General features: G+C 31.0%; 1 protein-coding gene across 1 annotated transcript in view; it reads right to left on the reverse strand.

Moving 5' to 3' along the window:
- LOC135961172 (lipase 3) overlaps positions 1-14,272 on the reverse strand; it is an 81,016-nt gene extending 66,744 nt beyond the window's left edge. The window contains exon 1 of the mRNA XM_065512667.1: positions 13,850-14,272. Within this exon, the coding sequence (XP_065368739.1) occupies positions 13,850-14,272 (423 nt within the window). The remainder of the gene's footprint in view (positions 1-13,849) is intronic.
- Positions 14,273-18,742: the final 4,470 nt, after the last annotated feature.

Genomic DNA, 18,742 nt, shown 5'->3' on the forward strand with positions numbered 1-18,742 from the left:
TGTAACTAATCTTCCTCTATAGACGAATTACGTTATCGATTAAGGGCAAGTCACCTTTTGTGTAGGATGCTTTCCCTTGATACCTATGATACGTTCGAGATCTTGGTGGTTTTATATTCCATGATTTGGGTAGGGGATGAGTTTCAAGCTACCGGGTGGGTACATTGAGGTACTACAATATGTGCAGTGGGAATATCAAAATATGGTCTAACATTAAACCTGCGGTTAAGTCTCTTTCTGGTTTCCACGCTAAACCTAGATTGATCTATAAATGCCGAGTTTCTCCCTTGTCAAGTTGATAATACTGATTATAACGTTGTGAACAAACTTGCTGAAACCGAGAAAATGTTTTGCAAGATAAGGAGAATACTGGTTGGTTGGAGTACCGTTTTCATGATGAATATCGCCAGCACAGCGGGAACTTTCATTGCATCGGTTAAGGGTTCTGATAGCTGTTTTGACACGACATTATTTGTTAGGTGCAAATGCGAGGCGATTGAATTTCTCTTGTAATAATTTATATATTTAGAAATAGTCATGACGAGGACAATGAATTATCCATTTCTGTCTTTGCCTTGTTTGGTGAATATTCGAAGTGGAATTCCTTCATTCGTTTGTACCGTTTTCGCACATTTAAAGGTTCTACTTGAGGGATCGAAACATTATAGTTTGCGGGTATCATAAACGGACAAGATTATGGAGCCGGTTATCATTGACTGACTCACTTTATTTGCCAAGATGTCATAACTCTGAGTAAATGGAATTAATTTAAGCAATGCAGATCAAAATATCTTGGCATTATTCTGGATTGATTGAGTTGAGATTCAAACTGAATATCATGGAACCGATGAAGAAAGCTATAATCGCTTTTATACCATAAAAAGACCCATTGGACTCCGCTTTCTATGAATGTGCTAAGTTTTGTTGGGAAGGAGGTCGCAATTCGTCTATTTTGTACTTAACAATACTTAATTATACGAGAAGCTTAGCAAAATGTCAATCAAGTTTTCTATATGAGGCAGACATTTTGGAGATTAACGAAGTTGCGGACTGGCTGAGAATGAATTCGTGAATGTCTCTTTAGACCGTCACGCCACCATAACGGCCTTGGAATTCGTTCTGAGAACGAAAACAGACCTTTACAGTCAATCGTCTCTTAAGGAAATAGCATAAGAATATTTTTTTATTTTATTAATTCAGTTCAGGAACTGAATCCTAGCCAATATTCCATAATCGGTTCCAGTTATAAAATATAAAAGGAGGAAATTTAAAGTACCTTGAGCAATTTGTCAACTGCGAAATACTTTATTGGGTTGGGAATATGAGAGGTGTACCCTGCATTATAAACAGGCAGCCAAATTTGTCTGTTTATCCTCCAAGCATCTGAACATTTTGCAGAATTCGATGATAAATGGACTGGAAATAAGAATTAGGAGAAGGCAATTGAATAAGTCTTATGTCGTTGTTCCCTGTTGACGTAATGCATAACACTCTGATATGGGATTTTAATAGACCTGTATTGGTACTACAATAGGCAGCCAAACTTTGCTTATATAAGTGGGGCTAAGTAAAAGCATTGACCGTTGGAATTCTTGTTCTTTGTGATATTTAAGGACAGAGGAATATAGAGACATATCTCAGGAGCTAGTCTGACTGGGAAATACATTAATTATTGGGGAAAATTGGATTGGTCACTAGAAATGGTTTCTTGATAGCTAGGTAACTAAATTTTATCTCTGTATTTTACTGTACTGTATTTTATTTCGTGTACTAATTTCAATATTTTTTGACGAAAATGCGGAGAAGATTATCAAGGGGAGAACGTTGCTTATGTATCATGCCACTTTCGCCGTTGGGAGATGATTTGGCAGTTTAGTTTAGAATTATTTGGTTGGAATGGGAGTAACAAAGAAATCTACTTGAGGAGTATGGAATATAAAATGGGTCAATTTAAATAATTGTTAGTCAATTATGGCGACATCTGAATTAATACCAAATAACGAGACACTGTCTCATTGCGCGCCATTTGACAGTTAAATAAAAGAGTTTGTTAGACAATGGGTAACTATCTGATATACACATATAACACATTGAATTGAAGTTTCTTGTAAGCTTTATAACTAGCATGTATTAGTTCATTAATAGCAGTTCTTAAAAATGTGTATTTTTTTTTAAATAAGTCTATTTCGATAGTAAAATATATTTTTTAGTTGAAGGCGCCTTTTATGAATTATAATATCGTGGTATGATTACACAGGTCAACAGCAGAAATAGGCTTGACTAACCATGATATAGATTTGATGTAATGGTTACCTAAGTACAAAAATATTACGGTAGAAATTGTCAAGATTTATTACTTTATCTCAAAGCCACATGCAATAGGAACAAAATGAGATATCGATCATAAAAATCTATTGGTTTTTTTTTTGAATTTATTCACAATCAAGTGAATTCAATCATTGTTACAAAATATATTTTTTTTGTTTGATATACATAAAATTGAGTACAAGGCGTATTAATCAGGTGAGAGCGTCTCGGCAACAAATACAACAAAGACAATATTTGTTATTTGTCAAGAGATTGAAAATGTCAAAAAATATAAAAAACAAACAATTAAAAAATAAATAAATTACAAGTTTTTATATGAAAAATATTAAAAACAAACAAATAAAAAATCAATTATTTGTAGTTTGCACTGTTTTTTTTTTGAAGATTTAATATTAACAAGTAAGAGTGCTATATTCGGCTGTGCCGAATCTTATATACCCTTCACCAAATTATACTTCAAAATTTTAAATATTTTTAGGTAAACAAAATTTAATTTTTTTTCCAGTTGTTTTTTGAATTTTTTGGAAAAAAAAATTTTTCGATTGTTATTTAAAATTTTTTTTTTTAAATTTTAAATTTTAAAATTTTTTTTTTTTAAATTTTAAATTTTTTTTTTTTTTTTTCAAATTTTCAAATTTTTTTTTTTAAATTTAAAAATTTTTTTTTTTTTTTTTTCAATTTTTTTTAAAAAAAAAAAATTCGGGTTCAAAATTTTTTCCCGATTTTGACCCATTGTAGGTCCAACTTACTATGGTCTTATATACGTCGTTTCAAATGTCTTTGAAATATCTATCATTAGATATCCATATTGTCTATATAATGTCTTAGTAATCCAGATATAGGTAAAAAAATAGGTCAAAAATCGAGGTTGTCTTGGTTTTTTCCTCATATCTCAGCCATTTGTGGACCGATTTTGCTGATTTTAAATAGCAAAATTCTCGAAAGCATGTCTGACAGAATTATTGAAGATTTGGATCCCGAAGATATCTGGGGTCTTCAGAAAACTGATTTCAACAGACAGACAGACAGACAGACAGACAGACAGACAGACAGACAGACAGACAGACAGACAGACAGACAGACAGACAGACAGACAGACAGACAGACAGACAGACAGACAGACAGACAGACAGACAGACAGACAGACAGACAGACAGACAGACAGACAGACAGACAGACAGACAGACAGACAGACAGACAGACAGACAGACAGACAGACAGACAGACAGACAGACAGACAGACAGACAGACAGACAGACAGACAGACAGACAGACAGACAGACAGACAGACAGACAGACAGACAGACAGACAGACAGACAGACAGACAGACAGACAGACAGACAGACAGACAGACAGACAGACAGACAGACAGACAGACAGACAGACAGACAGACAGACAGACAGACAGACAGACAGACAGACAGACAGACAGACAGACAGACAGACAGACAGACAGACAGACAGACAGACAGACAGACAGACAGACAGACAGACAGACAGACAGACAGACAGACAGACAGACAGACAGACAGACAGACAGACAGACAGACAGACAGACAGACAGACAGACAGACAGACAGACAGACAGACAGACAGACAGACAGACAGACAGACAGACAGACAGACAGACAGACAGACAGACAGACAGACAGACAGACAGACAGACAGACAGACAGACAGACAGACAGACAGACAGACAGACAGACAGACAGACAGACAGACAGACAGACAGACAGACAGACAGACAGACAGACAGACAGACAGACAGACAGACAGACAGACAGACAGACAGACAGACAGACAGACAGACAGACAGACAGACAGACAGACAGACAGACAGACAGACAGACAGACAGACAGACAGACAGACAGACAGACAGACAGACAGACAGACAGACAGACAGACAGACAGACAGACAGACAGACAGACAGACAGACAGACAGACAGACAGACAGACAGACAGACAGACAGACAGACAGACAGACAGACAGACAGACAGACAGACAGACAGACAGACAGACAGACAGACAGACAGACAGACAGACAGACAGACAGACAGACAGACAGACAGACAGACAGACAGACAGACAGACAGACAGACAGACAGACAGACAGACAGACAGACAGACAGACAGACAGACAGACAGACAGACAGACAGACAGACAGACAGACAGACAGACAGACAGACAGACAGACAGACAGACAGACAGACAGACAGACAGACAGACAGACAGACAGACAGACAGACAGACAGACAGACAGACAGACAGACAGACAGACAGACAGACAGACAGACAGACAGACAGACAGACAGACAGACAGACAGACAGACAGACAGACAGACAGACAGACAGACAGACAGACAGACAGACAGACAGACAGACAGACAGACAGACAGACAGACAGACAGACAGACAGACAGACAGACAGACAGACAGACAGACAGACAGACAGACAGACAGACAGACAGACAGACAGACAGACAGACAGACAGACAGACAGACAGACAGACAGACAGACAGACAGACAGACAGACAGACAGACAGACAGACAGACAGACAGACAGACAGACAGACAGACAGACAGACAGACAGACAGACAGACAGACAGACAGACAGACAGACAGACAGACAGACAGACAGACAGACAGACAGACAGACAGACAGACAGACAGACGGACATGGCTTAATCGACTCCGCTATCTATAAGGATCCAGAATATATATACTTTATAGGGTCGGAAATGAAAAATGTAGAAATTACAAACGGAATGACAAACTTATATATACCCTTCTCACGAAGCTGAAGGGTATAAAAACGGCCAGCGGGGATAGAAAGCTAGGTGATTCCAGCGGAACTATCAAACTATCCATTTATGTACATATGGCCGTCTGTCTGTCCTAAATACAAAACCACGTCCAAAATACACAACCAAATTCTTCTAAGGAGTTTGGTATTAAAATTCAGCAAAAGCTATAAATGTGATGCATTTTCACCAATCAATTTCCAATATTGCTTTTTTTGTTCTTGCAGATATTATGGTTTTTGTTTGCTTGAACAAATTTATTTAAACAATTTTCAGATTTTTATTATTTTCATTTTAAATATTTCGAATGTCAACAACAAATAGTAAACAACTTTTTGACACTTTCAAACACAACATAAATAAACAAACAAAAATCAGCTGTGCTCGTAACTTCACCTTATTGAATACACCTTGATTGAGTAGTTAATGTTCTTCTTTCGATTGATTAAATTTTGAAAACATTTTTCCACACTATGTAAAAATGTTCATATATATTTTGAATTTCAATCGGCTAAGTAGTTTCGGAGTTATAATTACAAATTGAAGCAAAAAAATATATTTTTTACATGAAAATAGCAAATATTTTTGTTTTTAAAAAAATCATGAAAAATCGAAAACAGCAGAAATTGTCCAGACATTAAAATAAACTTAATCGACTTATTAATTTCGGAGTTATAATAACAAATTTGCGAAGCCGGATTTGATACACCCCAGAGGAGAAAACCTTAGCGACCGGCCGAAGTCCGGCAATGCAAAAAACTTTTCTGAGTGAAGACAGTTTTTGATATTTATGGGTTCTGCTTTTGCAAAGTAGAGCCCAACAAAAATGAAATAACTCCCAATACAGTGAAACAACTCCCAATTCCCAAAATAAAATGAAATAAAACCCAACAAAAATTTCATTGGGAGTTGTTTCATTGGGAGTTATTGCATTATGAAATAATTCCCAACAAAAAATTATGAAATAACTCCCCATGCGTTAGGAGTTGTTTCATAATGGAATAAGTCCTAAGTTGTATGAAAAATTTTTTGGGTGTTATTTCATTTTTTCGTGGGGAGTTATTTCATTTGGGAGTTATTTCACGGTACCGTTATTTGTTGCATAGAAGCGATGTTGTTAAGTTCAATATTTTCCACTGGGTTGACTGTGATTTAAACTATAGTTACAAGTACTTCTTCTGCTATATTTAGCACATTTGTATGTTAAAGATTTATGTGTGTATATATTTAAATTGTTTCACCGTTTTAAATACACCGAGTAAAATGTGTGTAAAAGTTTAAATCCTTATTATTAAACCATTAAATGCGGAAAGAGATCTGAAAATTTCAAAACTATATGAGTGCAGAATAATCTATGGTCTTGGTTTTAATGAAGTGTAAACTTTACAGTTAGATGGTTTAGTAAACGGAAGATTTAGTGAAATCGAAGGAATAAATATGAATGAAGGAACTTTGTATAGCTGGATTTCGGCCAGATTGAAAAGTTTAAACAAGGCAGAGATATTATGACACATATGGGCAATTCCATATCATCGTACGTGACATTTGTAAGCCTATAAAGTGGAATAGATTTTGCAAAAATAAGAGTATCTGAAAAATAATTTGGTCTTTATGTTCCATTCAGAGGGTACTATATTTGAAAATAATAAAAAGTTCTTTCGAAATATTGTTGTCTAAAATATTGAGCGAAATAAGGGTATATCATACGTGACATAAAACGGAACTCATTTTGAGGTACATGTAGAAATATGCGAAAATATTCGAATCGTGAGAGGGGTTATGTTTTCTTTTAATTTCTTACACTAAACGAAATATTTTTCCTTTACAATCCGACATATTTAAATAAAAACAATCTTTGGATGATTTTATAATAAATAAAATTTAATATCGTACGTGACATACCGTACGTGACATACCGTACGTGACAGATTTTTCTCTTATAATAAAACAATATATATTCTGTAAATATTTGTATACAAAAACTAAAAAAGTGAATAGAAAATATACATTCGGTTTCAATAAACAATTTGACAATAAAAAAAAAACAGAGTCAAATTCATTTCATACTACAAGTTAATTGGGAGCCTAGTTTTCGCCGCAATTTTAGCCTAAAACATTAAAAAAATAAATATAATCAGTTTAAACTATTACTTTTGTCTTTAAAATGTTGTAAATAAATGTCTAAATACTTTCGCATAGTAATATTTTATTATTTTCTCCTATTCAAATCATCATATTCATCATATCAAAAATCATATTCAAAAAGTTTCAATGATTTTTGTGTTTATGTCATAAAATCTGGGGAAAGTAGGACACCGCATTTTGTTGTACTAAGTTTAGTGCAAACTAATTACTCAACTATCGGTTCACAACTGGTTAATTTGCAGTTATAAGGAACTCCTATAAAAATAGGGGGACTACTGTACATATTCAGCATAGTAAGGATTACATTTATAAAATGTATGCATATTATTAATTTTTTTTTTCATTCACTCTTATTCTTTTGTATAAAAGAAGTTTTTAATGGTTGTGATACTCGTACCGTACTAAAGTAAATGAATGAATGAAAAAAAAACACTAAAACAACAGGGCTATATTATAGTATGGAAAAGAAAACATAAAAAGGATTCATTAGTATTAATATTAAGCTGGTTATTTTAAGCATTAAAAACGAAACAACGACAAAAGTAGTTATTTGACTTAATAAGAGCCGAGTATGAGTTCATTTTGATACTCTGAAGACAATGAGTTTGAGCTTGGGATTAACCTTTCTATTTAATAAGTGTCATGTTGAAAAAGAAAGCTATAAAAGTTATAGTTATAGTAGAATAAAGAAAATAATGATGACATTGCTACTTTCTTGACACAATATTATGGCAAACAATAGTGAAATATATCGTTATATTATTAAATAATTGAGGTATTCAGAAATAAAAAGTGGAATTCATAGTTTATTTGAATATTGAAATCATTATAATAATTCCCAGCTATAGCAATCTAACCGTACCCTGTAATATATTTAGCACTCATTTTTCATAATCTAAATCAGATCATTTGACTCATAACATTCGGAAACTGTTTTATTAAAACTTAACATCTTCATTAAATGATTGTCATAAATTGCGTTTCTAATCGCTTCCCTGTTAGATTCATGTCAATGACACATATTTAAATTAATGCAATTTGTTTCAAACCTCCAAATTAGCTTTTGATTTGTAGCGAAGGTTATCTAAATTTTGCATTATACTCGAGTATTAATGATTAAAGAATTCCCTAACACATTTTATTACATGTTTCAAATTGAATTAAAGTACTCGTACATACAAATGTATTTTTTACCTTCTTCTAAAAATATAAATTGTTTTTATTTTTATTTTTTGCAGGCAAAACAAACATGTCATTAAACATTTTATGAGTTTTTGGCGCGCGTGTGTGAAGTGTCAAACATGTTGTACGATGAGCAAGTGTAATAACAAGATCATTAAATGACACATTTATGGAATTTGATAACGAATCTGTGAGTCCATTAAATAAATACACACAGTGTCAGTACAAAAGTACGTGGTCTATTTGGATTTTTATGGATATATTTTTATTAAATCTTAAATTTAATAAGTAATAAGTTTAGTTTAATGGTTAAATATAATTACAAAGATTATTTCCTAGTGTCAAATGATATTTCATTTTAAATATTAATTTAAAAATTATTTAAAACTAATGGTTTAGTCTGTTAAAACTTGGGATATACAAATAAATATGAATGTTGGATATATTGAAAATCCGCCTTACTGTTGAAATAAACTTTCCAATGACTCCAAATAACGCCACAGAACATGAATGATGCATAAATAAATCAGGTATGATCTCGATTATGTTGCTTTTGAAATCATGAAATACATTTATAAATAGCAGGGTTTTGGATACAAAAAGTATTAGAACAAGTAAGAGAGCTATATTCGGCTGTGCCGAATCTTATATACCCTTCACCAAATTATACTTCAAAATACAAATTTTAAATATTTTTAGGTAAAAGAAATTTATGTTTTTTTTCCAAAGTGTTTTTTTTTCTTTTTTTGGAAAATGTTTTTTTTTAGAATTTTTGAATTTAAATTTTTTTTTTGTTTTTTAAATTTTAAAATTTTTTTTTGGTTAAAAAACTAAACTATGGTCTTACATATGTCGTTGCAAATGTCTTTGAAATATCTATCATTACATATCAATATTGTCTATATTAATGACTTAGTAATCCAGATATATGTAGGTCAAAAATAAGTAAAAAATCGAGGTTGTCTTGGTTTTTTCCTCATATCTCAGCCATTTGTGGACCGATTTTGCTGATTTTAAATAGGAAACTTCTCAAAAGCATGTCTGACAGAATTGTTAAAGATTTGGATCCCGAAGATATCTGGGGTCTTCAAGAAATTGATTTCAACAAACATACGGACAGACAGGCAGACCGACCGACAGACATGGCTTAATCGACTCCGCTATCTATAAGGATCCAGAATATACATATATACTTTATAGGATTTGAAAATAATATTGTGGAAATTACAAACGGAATGACAAACTTATATTTACTCTTCTCACGAAGTTGAAGGGTATAAAAAATAAAATTCGGGAATTGAAAATCTGTGAAAAATATTTTGTAAAATCTAAATAGAACCACCGAAATCGGTAAAAAAATAATGGAGATAAACAGAAAAACATAAAAAAGTGGATTTAAACCCAAAGAACTTTTTTCAACAAACAATTTTATCACTAGAAAACTTGTTCCTCATCAATTCCAAAAGAGTCTGTCAAAATAAAGTCAATACGGGAATAAAAATAGATTTTGGAACTACTTATAACTTATATGAGCAATTCCATATCATCGTACGTGAAATTTGTACGCCTATAGAGTGGAATAGATTTTGCAAAAATAAGAGTATCTGAAAAATAATTTAGTCTTTATGTTCCATTCAGAGGGTAATATATTTTAAAATAATAAAATGTTATTTAGAATCATTGTTGTCCAGAATATCTAGCGAAATAAGATTATATCGTACGTGACATAAAACGGAAGTAATTTTGAGGTACATGCAGAAACATGCGAAAATTTGAGAATCGTGAGAGGCGTTTTCATTTAATTTCTTACACTAAACGAAATATTTTTCCTAAAACATTAAAAAATTTAATTTTATCAGTTTAAACTATTATTTTTGTCTTTAAAATGTTGATCTAAATGGTGAATGTGTTCCGTCGGTTTCAACTTGCAAAAGATGGTTTGTGCAATTCACCATCCGTCATTCATTCATAGCCGTCCGACTACTATTAGTTTCGATCGATGCAGAACGCTCTCTCTGGGATACACTTCACTTTGGAGCAGAGTATCTGATATTGGATTGATTCGTTCTTGGCCTCAAAAGATGAGCAGTTCTTATAGCTCAGAATCCATATGTTGTCAGAAATATGGGAAAAGGTCATAGGTTATTCTGTTCAAAATAAAAGCAAAAATATGAAAAAATCCCTAATTTTTTAGTCATACTCCCAATAATAAAGTCTTTTATAGACCTTCAATAGTAGACCTATGTATATTTTTTTCAGTTTTATACCAATTTTAGCTTTAATCCTTGAACTGTTGCCAATTTTAGTTTAATTCAAAGAACTTTAGATATACAGGTAAGCCTGTATATTTTTTTTGTTGAAAACTTCGTTAATTTTTATGAATTTTTTTGTTATGTGTTGATCTCTTTAATGTATTAGAATATTTTGTTTTTTTAATTGACATTTTTTCCATAATTTTCGATAAGAAATAATTTTTTTAGTTCAGTTTTTTACTTTACTTTTGTTTGAAGTTAGTTTTTAAAAGTACAAATAAAATAAGTCTAATTAAAGTATATAAAGCAAACGGACGTAACTACATTTTTATTGTTTTTACAGGATACCTTATAAAATCAATAATAATAGAGTATTCTTGGCAATTGTTCAATCAATCAACAACTCGATTTTGAATTTTTGCGATTTTTAGGTCCCAATTTCTTTTTTGTTGTGTGACTGATGTATTGTTACGCGAAATAAAAAATTATTGGCCCCACAAAAGCATTTCGTTCTAAATTAGAACCTCGTTTTACGAAACCGCGTAAATGGAGGCCTACCTGTAACAATATTAACTTTAATCGTAGTGCAATTTCAAATTCAATCGTTGACCAATTTTAGCTTTAATCGAAGGACTTTATATAGAGTAATTTTAGCTTCAGTTGTAGTTCTTTATATAGAACAATTCCAACTTCAATCGTGGACATAGGCCTATAAGTTTATTTAGATTATCTGTAATCATAGGTCTTTATATAGAGCAATTTAAACTTTAATCCTCATCCAATTTTACCATCAATCATAGGTATTTTTATAGAGTAATTTCAACTTCAATCGCAGATCTTTATATCGATTAAGTTTAGATTCAATCATAGGTCTTTCTATAGACCAACATCAATCGTGGACCAATTATGGCTTTATTCTTAGGTCTTTACGTAGAGCAATTTCAACTTCAATCGTAAGTTTTTATATAGGCCAACTATAGTTGCAATCCAGACTAGTTTAACATCAATCTAAGGTGTTTTAAACAGAGTAATTTTTACTTCAATCATAGATATATACATATATGTATATAGAGCAATCTCAACTTCAATCTTCTTAGCTTTAATGGTAGGTCTTTATATAGATTAATTTAATCTTCAATCGTAGGTCTTTATATAGAGCAATTTCAATATGAATCAATCAACCAATTTTAGCTTCAATCATAGGGGCTTATATAGAGTAATTTCAGCTTCAATCGTGGATATATTTTTGCTTCAATTGTAGGTTTTCAACTTTTATTGTGGACCAATTTTATCTTCAACTGTTGGTCTTTATATAGTTCAATTTCAACTTCAATCGTATTTATTTCAGTCTTATATATGTGTATTAATTTTAGCTTCAATTATAGGTCTTTGTATAGACCAATTTCAAATTGAATCGTGATTTTTATATCTAGCAATTTTAACTTTAATCGCCTTTTTTAGCTTCGAGTACTTTAAACTTCAATCGTAGATCTCTACGTCGATTAATTTTAACTTCAATCATAGGTCTTTCTATAGACCAACAACATTTTTTGTCTGCAATATAAGGTATTTATGCTGATTAATTTTAGCTTTAATCTTAAGTCTATACAAAGACCAATTTCAACCTGAATTGTAAGTTTTATATAGATCAACTTTAGTTTCAATGCAGACTAGTTTCAACAACAATCTTAGGTGTCTACACAGCCAATTTTTACATCAATCATAGATATTTATATAGACCAATTTTCACATCAATCTTATATTTTAGTTTTAATAGTAAATAGGTCTTTATTTAGAAACATTTTAATTCAATCTTAGACCAATATTTACTTGAATCGTAGGTGTTTGTATAGACATATTCCAGTTATAATCTTTAAATAGACAAAGTTCTAAATCTAGGTCTTCATATAGACGAATTTAAGTACTAATCGTAGGTCTTTTCATAGACAATTCGAAGGTTTCATCTTCATATTGCAGATGACCAATTTTAGTTTTAATCGTAGATATTTATATTCATTGATTTGGCTTCAATAACAGGTCTTTATACAAACCAGAATCACTTTCTGACTCGATTTAGCAATGTCCACCAGTCCGTCTGTCTTACTGGCTGGCTGTTCTTGTAGCCCCCATACAAATGTCATCCAAAAATAGGATTTTATAGGGCATAAATTTTAATTTATATGGATGTCTACACAAATTTTACTATAAAAAAGTTTTATATATACGGAAGTCATGTCATCTAATTTTGTGAGGATCTATCCATAATTAGTCATAGTTCCCATAGAAGGACCACCTATGAATACCACAGTAACGAGCATAAATGTGTTTAAAATATTGATAGGCAAATGTTATACCCAATATATACCCAAGTTATGCTACCTAATTTTATGAGGATCGGTCCATAATTTTACCATATACTCGGCGTAGTGTATTGTGTAGACGGTCTTGGCCGGCTGTACTTTATTACTTGTCTTTTATAGACTTTTAAGCTGTAATAATTAGTTTTTTTTAAACAATATTATGGTCACTGTAATTATGCCTATGATTGTGGTAATAGCTTCAAGTTGCCATTGACATTATTGTAGCAATCATATATATGATTGTAGTAAAGAAATACATGTTTATTCACGACTAATCATGTATATCATAATATTTTGAACAACACAATATATTGAAGTATTACATCATAAACATGGTTGCCACAAACATATACATAATTAATACAATCATATATATGATTGCTATAATGATGTGAATTGTAACTTAAACATATTATGGTTCCCAAATAATATGCATAGTTACAGTGACCATAATATTGTTAAAAACCTTGTAAAAATGTTGTAATGGTTAGATCTTCGTGTAGATCTTTATATAGAACAATTTTAGAATAATTCATAGTATTTTATATTGATAAATTTTTACTTCACATACATTAGTATCATAAACACCAAATTTAGCCGCAATTGATAGGAGTTCTCTAGAAACATTTTTAGCTTTAATCGTAGGTCTTTGTATGAAGTATTTTATACACTAAATCTATCTTAATATTGTAAAAGGTTTTATTTTTACTCCCACATCTTTATACAGGCTTATTTTACCCTCAATCATAGATCTGCATTGTTCCCCTAACTTACCTCTATTTCATCACTCTTCTGCGCCATTATTCTTAGCGGGGGACTTTTGAGATCTTTTAAAAATGCCACCGGTGCCAGTAAATGGCCACTAACAATTTTATCATTATACTCTGGTCTTTCCGATAGCATTACCAGCAAAGTAGTAGAACCCTGAGAATGGGCAACATAATGCACCGATGATTGCTGGGTAAAATTCAAAACATAATCGACAATGGCGGGTAAATCTTGAACCCCTATCTCATGAAAAGTAAAATTCCAAAACTCTGATTGTGAAGAATCAAAAGTGAGATGTTTTTTGGAATGAGTGGTGCCGCGAGCATTGGGTAGCCAAACATCATAGCCCTGTTCGTGTAATATGGCACTTAAGGCGCGATTTTTACCGGGTAAAATAAAATCAGCCGCTGAACCCAACAGACCGTGCATGAGTATTAAGGGGCGTTTGGGCTGCATAAAGGAATTAGAGTTATTTGCGGCATTTAAAGGAGGAGGTATACGATGCACTGTTAGAATATAATCATCTTTGGTTTGAATTTTATGGGTTTCACAGGTGTAGGAGTTCATTTGTATCAGCTGGCAGACAAGGTCTTTTTGTGCCAAAGTAACGGAATTTAAAAATATTAAACTTAATGTTAGCATTAGATATAGACTTTGCAATTTTAAAGAACTCATAGTTAGTTTGGGTTTTTTTTGTAATTCAAATATTTAAAATATTCAAGGCTTCCTGCCGTTGCTGTTTATTAACACTTCTTGTTTGGTTTATTAATGTTTTTATTTATGGCTTTAACTTGACTAAATTTAATCAATTCAATTTGTTTATACACATGTGCTTAGTTTAAACTTGTCTTTACTACTGATTTATAATAACAAATGTTAAGTTTTAAACTACAAAAAAATCTTTATGCTTTAGCAGAGTTTTTTCGGCTGCTACTTCTTTTGAATTTTGAACTGTGTGAGGAGGGTTGGTTGGTGACTGTCAGTCTGTTTGTTTGTTTGTAATTTTAAAGGCCCTTTTTTCACGTTGACCATCAAATATTTAACCGGCATTTTTTTCGTTTATTTCTATTGTTTGCTTTTAATTGAAAAAAAAACACAATTTTAAATGTTGTTTTCAAATATTTATTTAAATTTGCATCTCTTCTGTGTGTTGTTTTGTTGTAGGTATATTTTTATTTAATTTATTTTTGTCAATTTGTTTTATGTTTATTTTTATTTGTATTGTTATTGTACATTGCACAGTGGTGGCAGTAAAAAATAGTTGAGACCAAATTAAATAGTCGTGGGAAAATATCAGTTTTTATATTATTGAATTACTGATATTAATATGATTTTTACCTAAGTTATAAACCAATATTAGAGGAATATATAAATTGTCTTTCCAGTTAAAATACTGCTTCATAGTTGTTAAAGTTATTTTTCATAGTTTTTTTTTTTCTAAATGCCGCTATATTTCTGCTCTCTACTGCTAAACTGTGTAGGCCATAAAAATGTTAACGATACAAAGTACCAGATTTTAATAATAAAAACAAACACATTGTGATTGCTCTTCTTCAATGTGTAACATCTCCAACTAACTCTATTTCTATTTGTTAAACTAGACTAAATACAGCTTCTACACTAACTAAATACTCGCACATAGACTCTAACTAAGTATTAAATCACTATTTTTAAATGAGTATTTATGGGAGTGTGTATTATAGTAGGGCGGCCCTTATTTTGCAGTTTTTGGATTTTCGATGTGCCAAAAGTCTAAAATTGTTTTTAAATTTCAAAAATTTTTTTAAACGAAATTTAAAAAAATTATAAAAATTATTTTCGAATCTAAATGAAAACTAAAATTATAAATTTTAACAGTTGTACGTAATATGGGTTAGTGTGGGGACAAGTTTCTTAAAAATATGTACATTTCGTAATCTATTATCTAAGTAATATATCGCTGGCTTAACATGCAAAGGCTCTAAGTCCACTTTTTTTAGAAATTGAGATTTAAATGAAGTAATGTACAAAAAGTAAAAATACATTGATTACAAAGAAAAAAATTGGAGTTTTCTCGCATTTTGTTGTTGTTTTGTAGTGATGAGCAAAAGCGCTTAGTCCAATTTATCACAAGAAAAAGCTCTAAGTCCCTATAAAAAGTACAGTTTAACCATTTCTGTCAAATTGTTCAATGGCATGTATTAAAACAAGTATGAAAAAATGTTCGGTCATGCCCAACCATTTTTTTATTTTAAAATTTAAAAAAGTAATTTTCGGAAGAGGGTCTTATTTGGGAGCTATGACTAATTATGGACCGATCGCCATCAAAGTTATTTACGTTGAATTTTATGTGTATACCAACATTTTTAAGAGATTTATGCTCGTTAAAGTGATTTTTGGAAGCGGGCCCTATATTGGATCTATGACTAATTATAGACCGATCGGCATGGAATTAGGTGACATGATTTCCATAGTATAATGTATTTCGGGAGGACATTTGTATGGGAGCTAGGGGAAATAATGGACCGATTTCAGCTAGTATTGAAACTAGGCATCGTCCTTGGGCCTAAAAAAAGTGTATTACTACATTTTATTGAAATGCCTTCAAAATTAATCGACTCATAAAGTGATTCTGAGTCTATTGGTATAATTTAAGGTGGGTGTTAGACTAATATTTTTGGGCGTTAAAAACATCTACACAAACGTATTATAGCCAAATTCACCAAATTGTACTTTAAAATACAAAACTTAAATATTTTTAGGTATACAAAATTTAAAAAAAAATAAATTTCAAAATTTTTTTTAAAAAAATTGTTACCAAATTTTTTTTTCTAAATTGTTTTTTTCAAATTTTTTTAATTTTTTTTTTAAAATTGTTAGTGAAAAGCAAGTAGGAGAGCTATATTTGGCTGTGCCGAATCTTATATATCCTTCTTAAAAAAGTTTTTTCCAAATTTTTTTTTAAATTTTTTTTAAATTTTTGAAAGTTTTTAAAATTTTTTTAAATTTTTAATAATTAAAAAAATGAATTTATGGCAAAAAAATATTTTTGATGAAAAAAAAAATTCGGGTTAAAATATATTTTTCCTGATTTTGACCCATTGTAGGTCCAACTTACTATAGCTTTATATAAATCGTTGCAATTGACTTTGAAATTTCTATCATTAGATACCAATATTGTCTATATTAATGACTTAGTAATCCAGATATAAAAACAAGTAAATAAGAAAAAGACCTAAGTCCATAGAAAAAATACAAACTAAGCAATAGAAAAAGCTCTAAGTCCAAAAAAATTTTATCTCGGCAAATACTTATGTTATCATTTTGCTTTTACGCACATCGAAAACAAAGAAAAATACAAAAAAAATTGCGTTTACAGAATTCAAAAATATTTACGCAAAAAACAGTTTGAATGTTTTTTGTCTCTCCTGTAAAATTTTAAAATATGGACTTAGAGCCTTTGCATGTTAAGCCAGCGATATACTTTCTGTATGTTGCTAATTTACGTGTTCTTTATTTTAAATTACTAGAATATTGTTAACCATGGGGTCAAATCTGTACAAGACAACAAGTTTTGACCACATATTGATTTAGAAAATTTTTATTTTTAATAATTCGGTAGCTCATGAACTATTGAAGATATTGCAATGAAACTGCACATGGCCAGACCTGAGTTTTTTTTTTTGTTTTAAAAAAAATCATTAAAATTCGAAAACGGCAGAAATTGTTCAAGTTTATTATTTTATCGGAAACCCACATACAATAGGACTAAAATGAGATATCGATCATTAAAATCGATGCGTTCATTTCGAATTTATTCACAATTAAGTGAATTCGCTTGTACTTTGAGTGTAAATTTTATATGTGTTTTGTTTTTGTAATAATTTTTGTTACAATAACAAAAATTTTGTGAAAATGTACGAATTCTTTTAATTGTGAATAAATTCGAAAAGAATCCATCGATTTTTACGATTTTATATCTCGTTTTCCTATAACATGTGGCTTTGTGATAAAGTAATAAATCTGAACAATTTCTGCCGTTTTCGATTTTTCATGATTTTTCTAAAACAAAAAAATTAGCTATTTTCACGTAACAAATATATTTTTTGCTTCAATTTGTTATTATAACTCCGAAACTAATCAGCCGATAAAAACGCAATATATAGACGTATTAAAGGTTATATAAATCTAAACATTTCTATTATTTTAAAAATATCGGGCTAACCCTTTTTGAATTATCATAAATTATGTGGAGAAACGTCTAAAAAATTCACAATTTTACAAAAAAATAAAAAAATTTTAGAAAAAAATTCTCAATATAATTTAAACCCTATTTGAGGAGCCGCAGAACAAAATGTACTTTTTGAAAATTTAAAAATTTTGGGATATTGATATTTTCTAGAAGATTTCAATCCAAATATTATAAAAATACCAAAAAATCGAAAAAGTACCTGCGGCTCCTCATTTGTACTACTGGAACCACAATACATAAACATTTTGTAGTGGCCTCTACAATTTTTTCGATTTTGTTGTCCTGTGTAATCTGTAGATTACTTTATTAAAGTATTTCTTTCCATTTTTAATGCTTTAAAGAAATATAAATTTGTTCGTGGTTTACTGTCAACTAAATCTTCTCAAATTTAATGTGAACGGCTTTGATTAACTTAATCAACATTTTGCTTAAACTCTTTCAAAAACTCAAGTCTGAACATAGCATTAGATAGGCATAGAGTTGTCAAAGCGTTTTTCGAATTATTCGAAAAACCGGGTTTTTCCCAAATTTCCGTTTGCTTTTCGGTTTTTATAAAAGGACGGTTTTCGAGTTACTCGACAAAATCGAATATTTTTGTTTTTATTTATTTTCAGATTTTATGCAAAATTTAGAAGCTCAGCTCAGTTTAATATTAAAAGAAGTTCAAA

The sequence above is a fragment of the Calliphora vicina genome, chromosome 5 (assembly GCF_958450345.1).
Source record: "Calliphora vicina chromosome 5, idCalVici1.1, whole genome shotgun sequence".
NCBI lineage: Eukaryota > Metazoa > Arthropoda > Insecta > Diptera > Calliphoridae > Calliphora > Calliphora vicina.